Source organism: Lacerta agilis, chromosome 6 (genome assembly GCF_009819535.1).
Source record: "Lacerta agilis isolate rLacAgi1 chromosome 6, rLacAgi1.pri, whole genome shotgun sequence".
Classification (NCBI taxonomy): domain Eukaryota; kingdom Metazoa; phylum Chordata; class Lepidosauria; order Squamata; family Lacertidae; genus Lacerta; species Lacerta agilis.
The window spans coordinates 11,624,755-11,646,335 of NC_046317.1; the positions used below are offsets into that span (position 1 = coordinate 11,624,755).

The following is a 21,581-nucleotide window of genomic DNA, read 5'->3' on the forward strand; positions in this document are numbered from 1 at the left end:
TCTTGCATTGCAGGGGGTTGGACTAGATGATTCTTGGGAACCCAAGACTCTATAATTCTATGAACTTTGAGTTTCCTTTTTAAAAAATTTTTTCCAGCTGCACTCAACATTATATGCCTCCTGGAGGCCACTAAGTATCTTCTGTTATCATTGAGCTTGGTTTTTTTTTAATGCCTCCTTACATGTTGATGCAACTTTGATGGCAGAAAGTGAGGAGAAATTAAATTCCTCTTTCACCCTCTTAATGAGGGTGAAAGAGGAGAGCGAAAAATATGGTCTGAAGCTCAACTTAAAAAAAAAAAAAAATCATGACCACTGGTCCCATCAACTCCTGGCAAATAGAAGGGGAAGAAATGGAGGCAGTGAGAGATTTTACTTTCTTGGATTCTATGATCACTGCAGAAGGGACAGCAGTCGCAAAATTAAAAGACACCTGCTTCTTGGGAGAAAAGCGATGACAAACCTAGACAGCATCTTAAAAAGCAGAGACATCAGCTTGCCGACAAAGGTCCGCATAGTTAAAGCTATGGTTTTCCCAGTAGTGATGTATGGAAGTGAGAGCTGGACCATAAAGAAAGCTGATCGCCGAAGAATTGATGCTTTTGAATTATGGTGCTGGAGGAGACTCTTGAGAGTCCCATGGACTGCAAGAAGATCAAGCCTATCCATTCTGAAGCAAATCAGCCCTGAGTGCTCACTGGAAGGACAGATCCTGAAGGTGAGGCTCCAATACTTTGGCCACCTCATGAGAAGAGATGACTACCTGGAAAAGACCCTGATGTTGGGGAAAGATTGAGTGCAGAAGGAGAAGGGGCGGGATGGTTGGACAGTGTTCTCAAAGCTACTAACATGAGTTTGACCAAGCTGCAGGAGGCAGGGGAAGACAGGAGTGCCTGGCGTGCTCTGGTCCATGGGGTCACGAAGAGTCGGACACGACTAAACGACTAAACAACAACATATGTTGATGTTCAATTGAGCATGCTAATACTATTCTCTTGCTTCCGAGCACTCATTTTTGGTTCTAATTCTGTCAGTACACAACCACCTGAGTTCGCTGTTTAGAGGGAGTGGTAATTCGAAGGCTGTGCAACTGTGTTTCATGTTTGTTGCATGAAATGTGTTTAGGGAAATAAAGACAATGGGGCCAAAACTAGACATTGGAGAAGCTTCCCGTTCAATCCTCCGAGTGTCAAGTTATACAAATTAATATGTGCCATGGCATCAACATATTTAGCATTTCCAAATTACGGTTCCAGGTCATTGGCTGCCACTTACAGGGGTGGGAAAACTCTTAATGCAAATGGTGATGTCATGCCAAATGTTTTATTTTGTCAGATGGGAAAGAGGAAATGCTGGGCTGCTGTTTTTGGGAGCGTTTATGCAGCTCCAATAGCACCTAGTTCCAGCTTGATACGCTTTTGTGAATTGCTGCATGATAAGATAGCTGGAAGGCTGCAATTCACTCAGATTTTATGCGGCTGCTGAAAGGATTAGGAACTTGGGAGGATGTTGACAGCTGGATGGTACTTTGATTGGCAGAACAAAAGAAAAAAATGAGATTTGAAAACTCAAGAGTGTAAAATTTTGGTGCCACTTTTACCATGCAAGAGTGGAAAATCATGTCCGTGTAGTTGTACTTGCTCAGACAACTACTGGGGCCGATAAAGGCAGTTTCTTTGTAAAAAATCAATGCTGCAGACAGTCAGTGGAAATCAATGGGATATAATAATAATAATGGGAAAAGATTTATTTGGTCTGACATTAAGTGAACATTATGATCCACACTTTCATTTCTCGACATACTTTATAAAAATGTATGCATTAAAATGCCTAAATGCATCGTAAAATTTCTCAGGGGTATCATCAGGGGACAGCAAAACTCTCCAGGATAATACATTGCCTGTTGTAATATAGTGTTAGCAGCTGCAAAAGTGCAGTGAGACAGACATTCTTTTGGAGATCACACTTCTCTGAAATGTAATTTTAAGTATTGGGGGGAGGGGAATAAAAAGGGTGGCCAAATTCACTTTGGGGACATTTGCAATGGGGGAGAGAGGAAAAGATTTTTCCCCAAAAAAAGAAAGGAATGGATTTCAATGAAATTTTGGTTGGGGCTGGTGCATATGTTTGGTGCTGACCTTAATGAAGTTACGAGGGGGCCGAGAGGAGTTTGTTTTCTTTCTTGGACTTTTAAAATTTCCCATTTTTGTATGGAGTTTTCCTGACTTCATGCATTTCATGGAATTCCCCTATTGGAAGAAGAGTTTGGATTTGATATCCCGCTTTTCACTACCCGAAGGAGTCTCAAAGCGGCTAACATTCTCCTTTCCCTTCCTCCCCCACAACAAACACTCTGTGAGGTAAGTGGGGCTGAGAGACTTCAGAGAAGTGTGACTAGCTCAAGATCACCCAGCAGCTGCATGTGGAGGAGCGGGGAAGCGAACCCGGTTCACCAGATTATGAGTCCACCGCTCTTAACCACTACACCAAGATGTGACACACCCACAGACATTCCAAGAATTGTGTCAGTCTGGGAAAGATGCCTATGGAACCCCTGAGAGCTGGGCAATTATTGTGGAGTGGTTGTTGTTGTTTTAGCTTGTTTTTTAGAAATAAATGATGCCAGCTCTCAGAAGATCTGCAGGTAACTTCTAGTGGCCAGTGAGTTTCCTAAAATGCCCATGGGGGGACAACTCCACTCATAGGAATTCTGGGAATCATAGTAAGCAAAGTTGAGTAGAAGCAAAAACACCACTATCCTATGCAAAAAGTGTTAAGTTTTTTTTTTTTCCAGAAAGCACCAAGCACACACCAGATTGGGACACCACAAAAACGCAATGCAAGTCCTGTGAAAATTCTCAATGTGTGCAAAAAGATACATGCGTATGGGCGGTTAGGATCATGCCCATCAACCCTGTCTCCTACCAACCTCATATGTTTGAAGTCATGTCTGCATGGTACCTTCATGAAGCCTCACTCCAATACATGTAGGTTCTGAACATGCGACATACTCTGCAAAAATAGAGGACATAGATAACTCCATGCAGAGGCTGTGCATGTTGGAGTTCGCTGCATATATAGACACAAGCAAGGCAATGATCTAAGGTTCATGGGTGTGATGCCAGCACTGCCATTCATTCATTTCTATACACTCTGATGCGTTGTACAGGCCTTGGTTAATTTATATTTGGATCATCTATATATATAAATCATATATTTATGTATTTTCTAAAAAATAAAAAATAAAAAATTGCTTCCAGTAGCACCCTAGAGATCAACTAAGTTTGTTCTTGGTATGAGCTTTTGTGTGCATGCACACTTCTTCAGATACTCTGAAACAGAGAACAGTGTTCTCTGTTTCAGTGTATCTGAAGAACTATCTGTTCTCTGTTTCAGTGTATCTAAAGAAGTGTGCATGCACACGAAAACTCATACCAAGAACAAACTTAGTTGGTCTCTAAGGTGCTACTGGAAGGATTTTTTTTTAAAATTTTTAATTTTGTTTTGACTATGGCAGACCAACACGGCTACCTACCTGTAACTGCATGTATTTTCTATTTTCTGTTGTGTTTAACTAAAAATGGACCCTGTTAAAAACCTCTCTGTAGTTTAATTAGCAGTACATAATCAAAATTCACTATCATCCTCCTCATCACCAACAACATCTTCTTTGATTTGATGTACAAAATCTACATGGAGACTCCTTTTGGTCTTAAAAGAGCAATCACTGTGGAACTGACCTTTACCTTTCATTCTTTCATCTTATCAACATCCGTTTGGGTTGGAATTGGCTTTCTGATGTGCACCTGGTCTGTGAGGTAGAAGCCTTTGATTTACAATGGGGGAGCTCCTTTGCATTTCAACCTGTAAATCCATGTTTAACTCCCACATGCAACAATGTAATGAAACAGATCAAAAAGTGTTATAGCGTGTGATTCAAAGCATCGCACATCTGAGGAGCATTTGGCTTTGTTCGGTCCCGAGGCAATTTGTATTTTGCACCTAGTTTGTGTTCTGTGAAAGAGGAAGACATCCCAAATGAAACACCGGTAACTTTTGTTATGGCCATTTCTAGTTTAATATCTTTCATGCAGTGGTGCTAAATGGAGTTCAGTCTAACTGCATCATGATCCCAAGCTGCAAATTGTCTGCTTTAGGGAGGACACCAAGACAGTCACCCTGCCCATATGATTCTTCGCTAGTCAACTCAGTAGCTTCACTTAGTGACTATCATTCACTGTAATTTGTTCACAGATTAGACAGGTGTTTGGCTGGAGAGCATCTGGTTTGCTTGCAGATTTAATCCCTGGATTCTGTGGAGATGCTGGGAGAGGATCCTGTTTGAAATTCAGGAGAGCCACTGCCAGTCAGAGTAGAAACCACTGAGAGCAAGATGGACCCATGGTCTGAACTTGGTAGATAAGGCAGCTTCCTATGTTCTCATGAATTCTGCTTTGTTTGTGGGAAGGCTACTGCGCCCAAGCAAAGGGTTACCTCAGTGAGTTTCCCCATCACTTTCCTTCCCGAAAAAGTCTAACCCTTTCTTGGGGGGACGGAAGTGGATTTGTGACTATCATTATAAACAACTCTTTGTGCAGACAAGTCACGACCTAACTTTGAGATAATCAAATGCAGATTGCTAGACAACGAATTTCAAGAACCTAGCAGCCAAATCAGGAATAGTGTATGTGCAAGTCTGGGGATTCTGCAAGGTGGACAGTCAATGGCATTGTATCTCTCTCATTTGACCAACCTGAATCAACGTAGGGCTGATGAGACTGAATGTGCTACAGGGGAGTGTATGGGAAATGCATCCAGAAGACAAAAAAAGTATAGAGGAGTTAGTGCTCTGGCACGGTTACCCTTCCTGCCTCTGTTCCTTCCCCCTCTCTCGCTCTTGTTAAGTTTTTTGATGGTGTGAGAACAGTCTTTAATGTCCTGAGAACATTGGGAGGAGGTGAAACCCCCCACACAGCTGCCTTAATCAGTTGTGGAGGATAATGCTGGGATTACCTTCTTTGATGTTGGACATTGTTTTGAGAAAGTGAGGCATTGGGAGAGGATGGTTAATGGATGATCTGCACATAGCCAGTCTGGCAAGCCACGCAGGCTATCTATAAAATTGGACAGTTTGGGCTTCTTTGAAGCTTGTGCAGGGCCGTGCAAATTGATGGTACCTGGGGGAGTCGCTTTGCCACTTCTTGAGGGCTTCCAAGTGGCAGATTGAAGTGCTTGCTTGGTATGTATACACTGCTTGCTGTTTTAGAATAAAATTTTTAATCTTCTCACTCACTTGTGTATTTTGTATTGCTTCTGAGTCTCATTTTAAAAGAACCACCTTGCATTTGGCAAGACAGGGAGATTCCACAAAACACCACTCATAGAGAGACTATGCCCCTGTGGACAGAGGCCAATAGAATCAGGCCATGACCCATACCTAACCTGTCTGCAAAATCTGGACTCAAGGGTATAAGTGATGACAGAATACTTACGGCGGAATCCCAGAAGCAGATGAAGAGAGATATGACTTCTTAAGAGTTGAGGTGTTGAGGAAAAACTGATTTTTGGAATGGTGACATCACCAACATACCTTCACTCCAAAACCCCGGAACAGATATACAGCTTTATTTAAATTACCATACTTTTCACTCCATAAGACACACTTTTTCCTCCTGAAAACTAAGGGGAAATATCTGTGCGTCTTATGGAGCGAATGGCGGTCCCTGGAGCTGAATTGCCCAGGGGCAAAAAGAGGATTATGCTTTTTATTTTACAAAGAGAAAAGGGGATGTTGAAAGGACCCCGCTCAGCAGCTGATCAGCAAGAGATCGGGAGGGAGATAAGAGTCCCGGCTCCCTATCAGCCCCGCCCTCTTGCCCAGGCCTCCATTGTTGAATGTGCTGCAGAGGAGGTTGTTTGTTTCCCCAGCGACATGTGACTGGCTGATTAGATTATCTGTCTGGAAACTGTAGAAAATGCTCCCTTTCCTTTAGAAGCTGCAGAAATGTGAGTTGAACCCCATAAAAATGGGGCTTTTCCTCTTTGCTTTTCCCCCTTTGCAAAAGGAGCTTTGCTTTTCCCCCTTTGCAAAAAAAGCTGCAAAACTTTTAGCTGATCCTCAAAAAACCGGGGCTTTTCCCTTTGCAAAAAAGCTGCAAAACTTTTAGCTGATCCTCAAAAAAACAGGGCTTTTCCCTTTGCAAAAAAGCTGCAAAACTTTTAGCTGTTCCTAAAAAAAAAACCAAAAAAAGAAAAAAAAACCACAGGGCTTTTAGAGGAGGAAAACCAGAAATTTTTTTTTTCTTGTTTCCTCCTCTAAAAACGAGATGCGCCCTATGGTCCGGTGTGCCCTATGGAGCGAAAAATATGGCATAATGTGAAAGCTAAATGGGAAAAATATGTGCATGCTTTGATTTCTAAGGATAGACTGCTCACCAGATGCATGGATGGAAGACAAGAGCTCACCCAAGATTTGACTTGCAGGTAGGGAAGTTGCTATGTAAGACCTGCTCCCAGCTATGAAGAACCTGCTATGGCTATTGTCATGTTATGTCCAGCTACTTATTCAGAACCGTGTCCCACTCATTTCAGACTCTGGTTAGTTTACTTGAACTTTTAGCCTCATCCTGAGCAAAGGAGGGTCACCTGAAGAAAACCACCTGGTTGACCTCACCTTTCTTATGCCCCCTAGGGAGCTGCACACATTATCCCCTAAAATCTGGGAGCACTTTGCAAGCTGCTCTCCTAGCACGGAGACTGGGCACTTCAAATGAGCTTCCTTTTATGGAGAGCCAAATGAAGTGCTCTCAGAAATCCAAACACTGGCACTTGCTGAATTGAATATGGTTTGTCTGTGAACTTTGTTTATCAGGCATTATCCCCTTTTATTCAGTTGTTTTGGATTTTATTCACTTGTTTTGAATTATTTGTAGATTTGCCTTTGTTTGCCAAGATGCTTCCATTTCGCAACTGTGCCAGGGGAAATACCATTTGCTCCAGTATTTTATTATAATGTTGAACATTGTTTCCTTTCAAAATATATATTTGTTTGCTTTTACTTTATTCACCCACAAATTGTACTGCTTAGACTTGGGCACCAGTTGATGTCTCTCATTACCAATGGATTTCCACAGCATACTAATTAGGGTTATAAGGATAGCCACCAGCTATTATCTATGTGAAGTATTTTGGACAGTCAAAAAGTGCTATATAGCTGTGGAGCAAGAGCTTAAGGATGCTACTGGACTTGCCACTGTACTGGGAATTGTAGATGGCATCAGTGCCCAGGAGTTTGCAAACTGCAACCTTTCCTAGAGTAAAATGACCCAGCAATGGCGATTCTGCCCTGGTCTCCACATGCGGCTGCCTTTCTCAAATGGTACAGAAACTGCAACTGATGCAAAATCTTACTTATTTAGATTTATACGCTACTCTTCTTCAGACAGTAGCAACTCACAGCAGCTGCCATAGCATTTGAAGTACCAAAGCAACAAAACAATAACCAATTGCGTCAAAGATACAGCATAAAACAGGAGGAGCAGAATAGCAATAAAAATCAGATTGAAAAATATGCATTAAAGCTCAAGTTCTAAAATGAACGAATAAAAAGGTCAGAGCTTTGCCATGGAAAAGACAACAGACACCCACGGTGCCCCGAGGAAAGCATCCCAGGGGCTGAGTGGCACAATTTGAGAAGGTCCTATCAGAGCTCACCACTTCCCTCTCCTCCAAAGACAGAGGGACTTGAAGAAGGGCACCTGAGAAAGGCCTTCTTCAGGTCTGTGTGGCAGAAGGCTGTCCCTGATGTGCCTTGGTCTCCAAGGCCTTTAGGAGTTAAAGGTTAAAATTAGCTCTTTAAGTGAACTTGGCAGTGGGACAAAACCCAGCTCCTTTGTTTGGTGTGGCATTTGTAAGTTGTCCCCTAAAACATAAAGCCCTCTAGGATGAATTAATACAAGTTAAATGCCAAATGAAACATAAAGAGTTTGGACTTGATATCCCGCTTTATCACTACCCTAAGGAGTCTCAAAGTGGCTAATGATTTCCTTTCCCTTCCTCCCCCACCACAAACACTCTGTGCGATGAGTGAGGCTGAGAGACTTCAGAAAAGTGTGACTAGCCCAAGGTCACCCAGCAGCTGCATGTGGAGGAGCGGAGACGCGAACCCGATTCACCAGATTACAAGTCCACCGTTTTTAACCACTACACCACACTGGCTCTTTCTAAGTCTGCAGTATCTTGTGGGTTTGGGCAAGGTACTTGAGGAAACCACACAATGGATCTGCCCTAATCCTTGGAAGCAGAAAGAGTCAGGGAAACTCCAACAGGTGTATTTATCGGTGAACAACAGTCAGCATAGCAGCTAGGACAGGCATAGGCAAACTCGGCCCTCCAGATGTTTTGGGACTACAACTCCAGTCATCCCTAGCTAACAGGACCAGTGGTCAGGGATGATGGGAGTTGTAGTCCCAAAACATCTGGAGGGCCGAGTTCGCCTATGCCTGAGCTAGGACTTACTACATAGGCAAGACTTAAGGTTCCAACTAGTTTCCAGCTAATGTGGAGGGAACAACATCCAGAAAAGGGAGGGGAGTTTCTATTACATACCAGGCATGTATTGTAAAGAGAAAGGATGGACACACACAAGGACCACCACAGCAAGAGGTTCTCTTTGATGTCCACTCCCAGTGAGAAACCTAGCTGCTATATTTTATAATAGCTGCAGATTCTGAACCCCATGTGCAACACATTGCACTAAACTACGTGATCATTTGGGAGCTGAGTGGTACAGACTGCATGGAGCCTGTAACACCCCCCCCCCCAAAAAAAATGTAATGGGTTTCCAGTTCATTTCATTTTAAGGTGCTCACGTTGCCCTTCAAAGCCCAAATAGTCTGGGTCCAGGATAACTGGTTTGTATACGAGCTTGCTCACTGAGATCTTTCTCAAAGGCTGCTTCGTGTACCATCAACTCCATAATATAACATGGGTATGGATATGCTCCAGAACACTCTCCCAAGGAACGTCTGTCTTGCATCTCCTTTACTGCATGGTAGAGGTCAACTATCCACTCTGAAGGAAATCAGCCCTGAGTGCTTGCTGGAAGGACAGATCCTGGAGCTGAGGCTCCAATACTTTGGCCACCTCACGAGAAGAGAAGACTCCCTGGAAAAGACCCTGATGTTGGGAAAGATGGAGGGCACAAGGAGAAGGGGACGACAGAGGACGTGATGGTTGGACAGTGTCCTCGAAGCTACCAACATGAGTCTGACCAAACTGTGGGAGGCAGTGGAAGATAGGAGTGCCTGGCGTGCTCTGGTCCATGGGGTCATGAAGAGTCGGACACGACTAAATGACTAAGCAACAGAGGTCACACTAAGGTGGTCCTCTTACAAAAGGGTATTGGGTTGCCCTGTGTAGCTCTTTCCCCCTTGTTTTTACAATGCTTCTGCTGATTAGTTTTGACTTCCCTGCTGTTTTAAGTAAGAGGTGTATGCCTCTTTGTGTTGGTTATCCGTGAACAACCTTAAAGGAATGAACACACAACATGCACATGACTCATGCCTCCTGTGAAGCATACTCCTTATGAATGTACTTGTTGGGGTCTGAGAATTGGACGGCAATCTAGAAACAGTTAGGTGTGCCCATGTCCTGCTCAGCTCAATGCAACTTGAAGCTCTGCATTTTGAGACCTGGTGCAATGTGATGGCAAAGCCACTTCTGCCTATGGGCAGGAGGTGGCGTTGTGGGCATCACGACTCGAGCACACGTGCAGGGGCTGATACACAGCCCCTGCACGATTGGAGATATCCTGACACTTCTCCCCACTGGCTGACCAATCCGGTCGGCTGAGGGGAGGGGCCAGCGACCCTTTAACTGGGAGACAGCGGGAATCCTTCCCACTCTCCTTCATTACCCCCAGCTGCATCGGTTCTCCCGCCCACCCACTCTTTAGGTTAGCTAGGTTAGCTATTGACCTTGCTATGGACTTCGGTTGGTCGCCTCACTTGGCTGGGGGGCCTGGTAGGACTTTTTCCCATTGGACTAGCCAAATCGGGTTTTTTCACCTACCTCGTAGCAATTCGTCACAACTTTGGTTTTGGCGGTTAGGCATTGGATAACATCAATAGAGGTTTAAAAGGGGAGGTAGCACCATCACCTGCCCCTCATTGGAAGTGTATTCCATTAAAGGTTTCTGGGGCATGGTCCCGTCCGAAGCCTAGGGAGGTTAGGGCCTAAGGCACGCCCCAACGGTGATCACGGGGGCAGTTCCCCTTGATAAGTGTCAGGGGTGCTGCCCTTGATGGTTAACCCTTCACGGACCTCCAACACTCGGGTTGGGGGTCAGATATAGTGGTTAGGATCCAATGCCTAAGCCAATACCGCTCAACATCCGTAACCAATAAAGTTGTGGCCTTTACGCCCATTTAATTCGATACAATGTGTCCTGTGTCATTATTCACCTGGGAGGGAGGGATATAGCCACACAAAGGTGAGCCAGGATGTCTCTGGTACAAATCTCATCTCAACTGCAACTCACTGCATGGCCTTAGACAAAGCCATTGTTTTTCCTCTCTCCAACTCTCCTCACCCGCTTAGTCCCATCCCCCCCCCATGTGTTAATCAAACTTATGGTGCTGCTGTAAGCATTGCGGAGATGGATTGAAATGTTTGGAAAAACTGGAAACACAGCATCAATGCTAATTATGAATGTTTTTATTAGACTTCACTTCAGTAACCCTTGCTCACCCCTAGCGTTTGCTTGTCTGCACTTCTTTGCTTGCGATCTTATGTATTTCAATAAGGGGCAGTTAGCTAGCACAGACAGAGCCTCCGTTGATTAAAACTCCATGCAAACTGACAAATCACAAGCCAACTTAGACCATTTCCATTCTTGACTTACTCCGTCATTGTGTTTTAAATAGATTAAAAAAGCCTTTTTGTAAATATGCATTCACGAGATGAGGGTGATAGAAGAGACCCAAATGCCTTTACAAATGTATTTTCTTCATGGGAAAATATTTGCAGTTCCTTCCAAAGGGAATTAGCCAAGGCACTTGCAGATATACGAAAGCAAAAGATTATAAAGAATGCATTCAGCAAATGTCTTTTTTTTAAAAAAAGTAATGTAGACATTAGTTTGCTCAGCATTCTAATAATTCAATATGTATATTTAATAAGTCTATCAGACATTATTCAGATCTAGCAAAATAACCCACCAAATGCTTGGAATATGGATGGAGAAACTGTGCGGGTGACTGTTCACCTCTGTGTGGCCATCTAGGAAAGACCCTTTGCTTCCATATCTGAGAAGGGCAGACCATTCCTTTGCCCTTAGTGCCACCAAGCAAGGATTGGGGGAGAAATTTGCTTTGGTTCATATTTTAATGAGGAAGTCTAATGCTCATTTGCAGCTCTAAACAATACGTCAGCGGAAATGTTGCTATCCTTTTGAAATTTGCATTTCTCTGAATTTTGTGGTGCTGGTCTTTCAGATAATCTGTACAATGTATATTTTAAGTTTGCCTAAAAATAAGGGTCTATGGGGAAAATAATAGAATGCATTTCCTATGGGGAAAATAATTTCCCCATAGGAAATGAATTTTATTAGAGAAAATTGCTTGCAGAAATGTGCATCTAAAGGAAAACTGCACAAAGTAATCATGTATGCTAGGGTAAATTCATGCTAAAGTTCTGGTGAATCTTCATAAGGACCTTTTTAAAGAGTGGCTGGGGAAACCCAGCAAGATGAGCAGGGGACAAAATTAGGGGTGAGGTATTCCTTGGGAAGAGCAAGGAGAGAGAGGTACTCCTCTCGAGGAAGAGAGGGACAGGAGGACACTTCTTCAGAAACCAAGAACAAACGTAGTTGGTCTCTAAGGTGCTACTGGAAGGAATCTTTTATTTTGTTTTGTTTTGACTATGGCAGACCAACATGGCTACCTAACTGTAACTGGAGGTATCTGAAGAAGTGTGCATGCACACGAAAGCTCATACCAAGAACAAACTTAGTTGGTCTCTAAGGTGCTACTGGAAGGATTTTATTATTATTATTATTATTAGTATTATTATTGTTTTGACTATGGCAGACCAACACGGCTACCTACCTGTAACAACTACCATACCAGTCTGCCTGCCATCTACTTCTCTGGGAGGATAAACACAACTTAGTCAATAGCAGCCCTTCTGCACTTTTTGCACCTCTGTGACATCACAGCAGGTCGACTAATCACTGCTTGAGATTTCACCAGAACTACCACTGCAACGTTCTTATAATATTCAATACAGAGGGACATTGAAGGGATGGGAGCTTATTCCTCTGCGCATGAATATTAAAATATCAAAACTAGTACGTACAGAAGATACTTCGTTTTGCTTATTCTTCCCTCCCATTAAAGCTCCATATGGAATTTTAGACTTGCACGATCACTGTCAAATACAGAAAACTGCATTTGATTGCAAATCTTCCTCCAGATCTGACAGCCCACAAATGTTACTTTGCCTTCTACATTGTAAAATGAAAATGAAAAGCCAGATGATTGAATGAATATAAATTGTGTGCTGCTCGGATGCTATAAAAGACTGCAAAACTTTCCAGTTAATTCAAGATTATGATTATTTCTTTCAATGCAGGCTGATTTTTTGAAGTATAAAGTGACCATATAAATTCTATGTATGATACAAAGACAAAGGGAGGCTAAGAAGTTTATTTACATGGAACAAAATGCACCTGTCTGCATACTGGGATTAATTCTAAGCCACTGAAAATTGAAAAAAAAATCATTTCAATTGAAGGGAGATAATTTAGTGCAGGAGCTTAGTGAACAAATAGCTGCATTTCCATTTACCAGTCACATATTTCAGGTGTAAGTTCTTTGTGTATCCAAGTTTGTAAATCAGCTGGGAGATGCTCTCTCACACTGCTTAGATGACACAGGTAGGAGTGACTTGATTCAATGGAACTTCTTATGAGTTCATTTGTATAATTAAATACCTTTACAGTGAAAACTTGGGAAATGCCTAAAAGGTATCTTTCCAATTAAAAAAAAAAAAACCACACACACCATTACTTTATAGGCTAGACGAATCTTATGATTGATGGTATTATTTCCATAGGTATTATGTCTGATGTTCTGGATATACCCATCATATATAAAAATCACCTCTGTACCAAATGATCCTTATGATGATGCAGGCAAGAAGATTATGGGATTTTGGAGTCTAGCCACATTAGGATGGCGCAGTGCCAGATTTACATATACAGGTGAAACTCGAAAAATTAGAATATCGTGGAAAAGTCCATTTATGTAAGCAATTGTTTTCATTAGCTACTGGAGTTTAATATATGAGATAGACTCATGATATGCAAAGAGAGATATGTCAAGCCTTTGTTTGTTATAATTGTGATGATTATGGCATACAGCTGATGGAAACCCCAAAGCTGAAATTGTTAATTTGGGGTTCTCATCATCTGTACACCATAATCATCACAATTATAACAAATAAAGGCTTGACATATCTTGCTTTGCATGTCATGAGTCTATCTCATATATTAGTTTCACTTTTAAGTTGAATTACTGAAAGAAATGATCCTTTCCATGATATTCTATTTTTTTCGAGTTTCACCTGAAAGCTATAGCTTAGGGCCCCACTGTCTTGGGGGCCCCAATTTATTTTAAAGGAAAACAAAACTGGATGTACATTTCCAAAATGTAAGATTTGTTGTTTAGTTGTCTAGTCATGTCTGACTCTTTGTGACCCCATAGACCAGAGGACCCCAGGCACTCCTATCTTCAAAATATAAGATAAAAAACAAATAAAATAAAACCTACATACAGCAACAGTGTTTTGTGTTGTGTAGGCTCCTATGATGTAAGTAATGGGCCCCGCCTGCTAGCCTGCTCCCTAAAATATCACATATAAAGGGCCCCATTACCTTCAGGAGCTTAGGGCCTCATCAAACTTAAATCCGGCCCTGAGAGGGCCATTGGTCCCATACGCATGCACTCTTCTTGAAGTGAGCTCTATTTAAAGCACTGTCTGGTCTATACCTGATTTTAAAATAAAGAACTTAAAGGAGAAAGAACCAAGGCCTTGAAGTTGCTCATCATCAGTTAGGCATGTGGCCAGCAGATTGAGCAGACATACAAGGTCACTTGGCCATAGTCTACCCTACTATGACTCTCATTGTATTTCTGGTATCTCATGCAAAAAGCAGTCTCCCTTTTTCCCTGTTCTCTCAGCTCAAAGGTTACATCATTACAAAAAAAAGGTCAATTCTCTAAATGAATCGAGAGTAGAAAATCCCTTAACAAATAGAAGACTCAGACGTGTTTACATTGCAAATTTAAAGCAGTTTAAAGCCTGTTTAATGTTAATGGCCACAAACCAAAGAGCCCTGGGAATTGCAGCTCTCTGAAGTGACAAGAAACTTCACACAAAGAGTCCTTGGTGCCCTTTCAAGAATTGGATTCCAAGCATCCTTCACGATTTCAAACAAATTGTAGCAGAAATGGATCAGGGTGAGTTCTGTTGACCCATTTAATTTACAAGCACATGGTGCACATGTATTTGTATACGGGAGCATTTGTACCACAGCTGACTCTCACTGTGGATTTCTAGATGATTATGCACAAGTGTGTCTATATGGGAGCCAGAATACCCTACACAATAGGATCATCACTTCCTTGTGTCGCTTCTTTGAGTACAGGGTTTCCCAAACTTGGGTCTCTAGCCATTTTTGGACTACAACTCTTATAATCCCTAGGTAGCAGGACCAGTAGTCAAGGATGAGGGAAATCGTAGTCCAAAAGCAGCTGGAGTCCCAAGTTTGGGAAACCATGTATCCTGTTTTAGTGGAAACACACTTCCCTTCCTTCAGATATTTTTAATGATGTTTTTTAAGGATGCTTCCTGCTCATTTGATTCTTATAAGGAATAAGGAATAAGGAATAATTTATTATTGGCCAAGTACATTTTCCAACATACTTGGAATTTGTTTCGGCTACATTGCAATGTAAACATACAGACACTGTTCCTCTCACAATACAAAGAAGCAAAGAAACCCCACCCATATTTTACCTCCCCTTAAGCTATACAACTACGAATTTAACAATTTAATGGCACAAGGGAAAAAACTATTCTTGTGTCTGGCTGATTTTGTATATGAAGTCCTGTAGCGACGTCCAGATGGTAGTAAATCAAGCAGATGATGACCGGGATGTAAAGGATCTGCTACAATTCTCTCTGCTCTCTTCCTAACTCGGGTAGCATAAATTGACTCTATTGAAGGCAAGCTAACACCTTGATATATCTGATATACTACGGAGGAGGAGGAGAAGGAGGAGATGACAAGAAGAAGAAGAAGAAGAAGAAGAAGAAGAAGAAGAAGAAGAAGAAGTCGTCTCCTGAGATCACAGTCATACCTTGGTTTTCAAACAGAATGCGTTCCGGAAGTCCGTTCGACTTCCAAAATGTTCGGAAACCAAGGCACGGCTTCTGATTGGCTTCCGATTGCACAGGTGAGCTGGAAACAATAGCAGAAGCCAAAAAAAAAAAAAATGTTCGGAAAACCGGAACACTCACTTCTGGGTTTCGATCGTTCGGGAGTACCAAGGCATTCGACACCCAAGGTAATACTGTACATGGAAACTACGGTTATTCCATGAGTCATGAAAGCTGACCACATTATTTATGGGAAGGGGATGGGGAAGAGAAAATCTGCAGAGGAGTTTGCAAAAGGACCACTGCTCAATGGAATGTGCATAATGCCTTGCATGCAGAAGGTTCCAGGTTCAATCCCTGGTTTGATGTCTCATATTAAAAGATCTCAGGTAGCAGGGCTGGTCAGGACTCCTTTCTGAGATAGTGGAGATCGACAGCCCACAAGACTAGAATACGGTAGTGCAGGAGGGACCAGTGACTTAACCATGAGGTTTTCTTTGTTACTACTGCAGTAATCTGACACTGTACGGCCCAATCTCATGCAGTCAGAGGCACAGTTGAAATCGGAATACTTAGGCTGTGCAATTCTGCATAGGATCAGCCTGATAATGCCTTGGCGGGGAGACAGAAGAGGGGGCTAAGGTACCCATAGCATATACTGCAAGATTCTCATAAAATCTATATGATTTATTCTAGGCATTTCAAGCATTCTCCATTTTCTATAAGAAAAATTATGCTCTTGATTTGAATTTATGGTTGCCATAAGACAGCAATCTGTCCCTCTGGTGAATAACTGTTGGTATAGTGAATCATATTTTGCCTTGGCATAGTTTCAGTGAATATTCTATTTACTATGGCTCCCCTCAGCTTCAATGGATGCTGGATGGAATCCTAATGACAGCATGGTTGTAAAAGAAGAGAACAGTCTAGGCTGTTGGCTTCTTCTTCTTTTAATACCTTTGGAAAATGACCAACTGAATCTGGGAAATCTGCACTACAGATAATTTAGGAGAAGTGCCGTGTCCATGATTTATGGACCTTCTATCAATGAGTAAAACGCTTCTGGAGGGCGGAGGATCTGTCACTTCATCATAATGCATTTTTAAAGTCACCCTTCATAACTTAAAAGCCATCATTGTTCTTCTCTTCGGGGATATACTATAATTAGAGAAATCCATCTGGAAGGTATTACAGCTTGGAATTATATGGTAAGGAAGCCTTGGGTGTATTTCACCAGGTTCCCAAACAGACTTTCTTTTCACATCTTGGAACCAAAGGAAACGCTGACAAGCTAATCTAAGGAGATGGCATTATAGCAGACGAGACCCCAAAATGAACTGCAGCATATGCCCCAACCCCAACTTGTTAAAATCAAATCAAGATTTCGGAGCAATGTGGAATGTGGTCCTGGAAGGGAGCTAAGATCTCTGCAAATAATTTATAATCATTATTTAATAATGAGATAGGCCTGTAGTTTTTAATTTGCATTGAATCCGAATCTTGTTTTGGAATCACTGCTATATAAGCTACCTTCCGTGTTCCTGGGATTTCTCTTAAAGTCTCATTCATCTGATCTTTCAATGGGTTTACTAATTGTTCACTCAGCTTTTTATAGTATTTTGGCGTTAGTCCATCTGGTCCTGGAGACTTACCACTCTTTGTCCAATTTATTGCCTCTAAGACTTCTTGAGCTGTTACTTGACTATTTAAGATCATTGTTTGTTCCTCTTTTATTTTTGGCAGATTACTGTTTTTTTATATATTCCTCTATTTTAGATTCCCCCCCTTTCCTTTCTTATACAATTCTGAGGGAGCAATTTAGTGATAAGCGCATAGAGCAAAGAGCTACACACACACACACACACACACACACACATGGGTGGAAAAGCACCAAGACGAAAATATGGCTGGGAATACCAGGCTAAGTTCAAGGTGCCTATCCTGGTGTTCATAGCCCTAGAGAGCTTGGGACCAGGATGTCTGAAATATCATATTTCCCCTTCTATATCTTGCACTCTGCAGGTGATGGAGTCTTGCAGATACCATCTAATTCGGAAGTCCACTCTGTATGATGAAAGATTCTTTCCAGTAGCACCTTAGAGACTAACTAAGTTTGTTCTTGGTATGAGCTTTTGTGTGCATGCACACTTCTTCTGAAGAAGAAGTGTGCATGCACATGAAAGCTCATACCAAGAACAAACTTAGTTGGTCTCTAAGGTGCTACTGGAAAGAATTTTTTTAATTTATTTTGTTTTGACTATGACGAAAGAGTTGGACTTCTAGTGTGGCAGCACCTAACCTTTGGATCTCCCTGTTAAATATCAGACAGGCACTGTCTCTGTTCTCTTTCTAGCACCTATTTAATGCCTTCTGTTTTCAACAAGCCTTGCTAAGTTGGGATTTTTATCCTGTTCTGTAACTTCACTGGAACTGAATTGTTTTATACGAGATGATTCTACAAGTGGTGTTGCTTACTCGTTTTCATATCTGAAATTGTTTTATATGTTTTTTAATTGTTGATGTTATCATTGCTAATGGCTTCAAGTTGTTTCATAGGAAGGGAAATAGATAAACCAATATTGATAACCAATCATCCCATTTAATATAAGCTTGAATAGACATGAGTTCTTCTTTGAGTTCTTTTTGCTCCCTTTAAGGGTTGGTTTATCCATGCATATTCATTCATTCTAATGGCCTTGGCAATGGCAAGTGGTGACCTGTATGTGCAAAGGAGCCTCCGGGGGATCAAAAAGTAAAGTAAAAAAAGGTAAAGGACCCCTGGATGTTTAAGTCCAGTCAAAGGTGACTATGGGGTTGGGGCGCTCATTTTGCTTTCAGGATGAGGGAGCCAGCGTTTGTCCACAAACAGCTTTCTGGGTCATGTGGCCAGCATGACTAAGCCACTTCTGGCACAACGGAAACCAGAAGTGATTGGAAATGCCGTTTACCTTCCCGCCACAGCAGTACCTATTTATCTACTTGCACTGGTGTGCTTTCCAACTGCTAGGTTGGCAGGAGCTGGGACAGAGCAACGGGAGGGGATTCAAACCGCTGACGTTCTGATCCGGCAAGCCCAAGAGGCTCAGTGGTTTAGACCACAGCGCCACCCGCATCCCCAAACGTACCATCACAGCCAATAGTTAGACCACAAACTATGGTTGCCACATGGACTGGGATTTCCAGGATGTGTCTTCTACAAGCCAGGCATTGCATTTGGCAGCAAAGTCAGATCTCCCAACACACAAGGACAATCTCAGCCCTTGTTAGCCACAGGAAAAGACATCATGCCTGTTCTACAACTGGAAGAGCCAGTGACGTCAGGTTTATGAATGCATAATGCAGGGCTGGTCCAAGACATTATGGCACCTCAGTTGAGCCCCCAAATGGTGCCCCCCACTGCCAGGGAAGAAGGGCTGAGTGTAGATCTACATCGGGAACAGGGGGCGGAGATACAGATCAACATCAGGATCTGCTGCCCCTGTGGATCTTGCTGCCTGAAGCGATCATCTCACCTTTCCTCATCGGCGAGCCAGCCTTGGCATAATTTATCACAGTCACTTATGTCTGACTTGCCTGTTCTATATTCAATATATTTGTCTGTGGTTGCAGGCAGGATTTAGTGCATTCTAACATCCCGCACCAGTGATTTGCCATGGTCCATTCCCTCCTCGTCAAGGCCAAGGGATAACATTTTCTGAATGCGGTAACCCCTCATTGTTAGACTTGAGTTAACCTGAGATGTGCTGGCCATGCTTTCAGCATGGAGCGTAAGAGCTTTTAATGGTTAAAGGGGGGGGGGTCACATCATCCCGGAGCAACTGAGAGGCAAAAATCAAACATAATTCCTACATGATGCGTGCCACTGTAACTCTCAAGTTTGCATTATTTCTTATATATTTATAGACTGCTTAAATCAGAAAAACATTTTTCCTGGTTTTTGTTGTTGTTGTTTTTAAAAAAACAAGTATACCTAAAATAGTTGTCAACAAAATATGGATAAAATCAGAAAACATATTGAAAACAAATATACACGACTAAATTATATGTCTGGGTAGGCTTGCTAAAACAAAGAAGTTATCACACTGAGCACACCGGGCAGAGCACACCCACAGTCAGCACCCGTAGTGTGTAGATTATCATCCTGAGACAGAAAGCTTTCAGCGATAGTGCCATCCACACATTACTCATGCATAGGGCATAACTGTGTAGGGAGGAGAGTAGGGCCAGACTTTAAGCACAGCTCTGACATAAGATCTCTCCCTTCCCCCACTGCTTGCTTAGGATTTATTTAGGATTGCTGCTTTAGAATGGTGGGCAAATTGTAATCTCTCATTTTGACAATTTACGCAGTTCAGCAGTAGAATAGAGTCACACCCTCTGGGTATACTCTGATACAAACACCATTATGATATTGGCGATACCTTTGTTTAGTAATGATGTAAAATCACTATCAAAGAGACTCTGACATTTTCCCGCATGCCCATGTTATGCACCCATAGTGTCTGTTGACTTGCGGAATATACACAAGTAAAGGCATTAGAAAAAAGGCATTTTTTGGATTTGTCCCAGTCATTCGTATTATACTTCAGAAGGCTGATTTACACGATCCCAACTTTTCAGAAGCTGGTTGCAAACCACTGGGCAGCTCCTAGCTGTTCAAATTCACCAAAGAAACAGGAGAGAATGATATCCCCAGTCTCATTACCTTACAGTCTCCCAAATGGATGATTGGGAAAGCAGTCTAAAAGTGAGGATGCAGAGCTGTAAAATCTGCAGAGCCCCCAAATGGTGAGTTGGTGAGATTGGAAAATTGAGATGGCTTCTCTTCCAACTCTCTCCCCCTGATATCTGTGAGAGCGCTGGGGAACACGTTGTGCATCTTATGTCGGTCATGGATATGTCACTAAAAATTCCACAATGAATGCTCCCCTCCATGCATCATATGGCCAGGTAAGGTATCAGCCATTCCCTCAATATGCCATCAAGATGGAGGATTAATACTGGAAACTGTTGCCATGTCTATCCATGTGAAAAACCCTTCAGTGTCAAAACAGCACGCTAGGTCAGTGATTCCTAAACATGTAGGGCATTTTGAAGGAATGCAGCCTTATCTTTGCAAGTTTGCAGTAGCTCACATTGTTACCACTTTCCGCCATCTCTACAAGCTAACCCCATTTGGCAATCACTGTCCTAGGCTGGTTGCAATTTCTCTTTTGTTTCTCTTACCTTTGCCTCGGCAAGCTGATGAGTGGCTGTTTATGGCACCTCTTACTAAGGCTAAAGAGCTTGTGGACAATTTTCTGCGCCTTGAGGAACAGCTGTTTCGTGCTGGTTTCCAGTTGCTCATAGCGATGCTGGAAATTTGAATCCATTGTCCACAAGTGCATAATGGCTGACGTGTTGAGGAAATAGTTCATGGGCAGCCTTTTCATAAAGAACTTGAATTCATCTGCAAAATGGCAAAATTCAACACTCTTTTAAGATACGCTTCTGTGAGCCTTTGTGCAGCAAAACAACAGTCACTTCTAGCTTGTGTCCATTTTTATCACTTTAATTTGTCACCCTTAATGGACAGTAGTACAGCAGGCAAATGCAATATTCTTAAACGTTGTACACAGCATAAATATTAATGTGACATGAGCTTTTTCAGATGTGCAAAGGCCTGATTTCCGTTGCTTCACATTTGACAAATTGAGCATGGCTTCATTAGGCTTTCGTGTGCATGCACACTTCTTCAGATACCCTATCTGATACCCTATCTGAAGAAGTGTGCATGCACACGAAAGCTCATACCAAGAACAAACTCAGTTGGTCTCTAAGGTGCTACTGGAAAGAATTTCCTATTTTGTTTCGACTATGGCAGACCAACACAGCTACCCACCTGTAACTTCATTAGGCTTGCAACCCTACCCACACTTTCTTGGGTGGAAGTACCCAGGATAATCAGTGAGGCTTACGTCAGAGTAGATATACCTGGGATTGTGCTGTATGGCTCCCTCCTTCAAATATAAGGGCTGATGCAACTCAGCGCCGATAACTCTGTACTGGGGAAAGTTTTCACTTGGGCATTTTGAGTACAAAATGGTCTTGTAACCTTCTCCTCTTGAGATGGTCATAAGTATTACTCCCTTCACTTC

At 42.3% G+C, this 21,581-nt stretch overlaps 1 protein-coding gene across 2 annotated transcripts in view; it reads right to left on the reverse strand.

Moving 5' to 3' along the window:
• The window catches only part of BRINP3 (BMP/retinoic acid inducible neural specific 3), a 255,239-nt gene that overhangs the window by 23,167 nt on the left and 210,491 nt on the right, over positions 1-21,581 (reverse strand). For both annotated transcript variants that reach the window (XM_033151388.1, XM_033151389.1), the window contains exon 7: positions 20,671-20,893. In XM_033151388.1, coding sequence (XP_033007279.1) covers positions 20,671-20,893 — 223 coding nt within the window. The remainder of the gene's footprint in view (positions 1-20,670; positions 20,894-21,581) is intronic.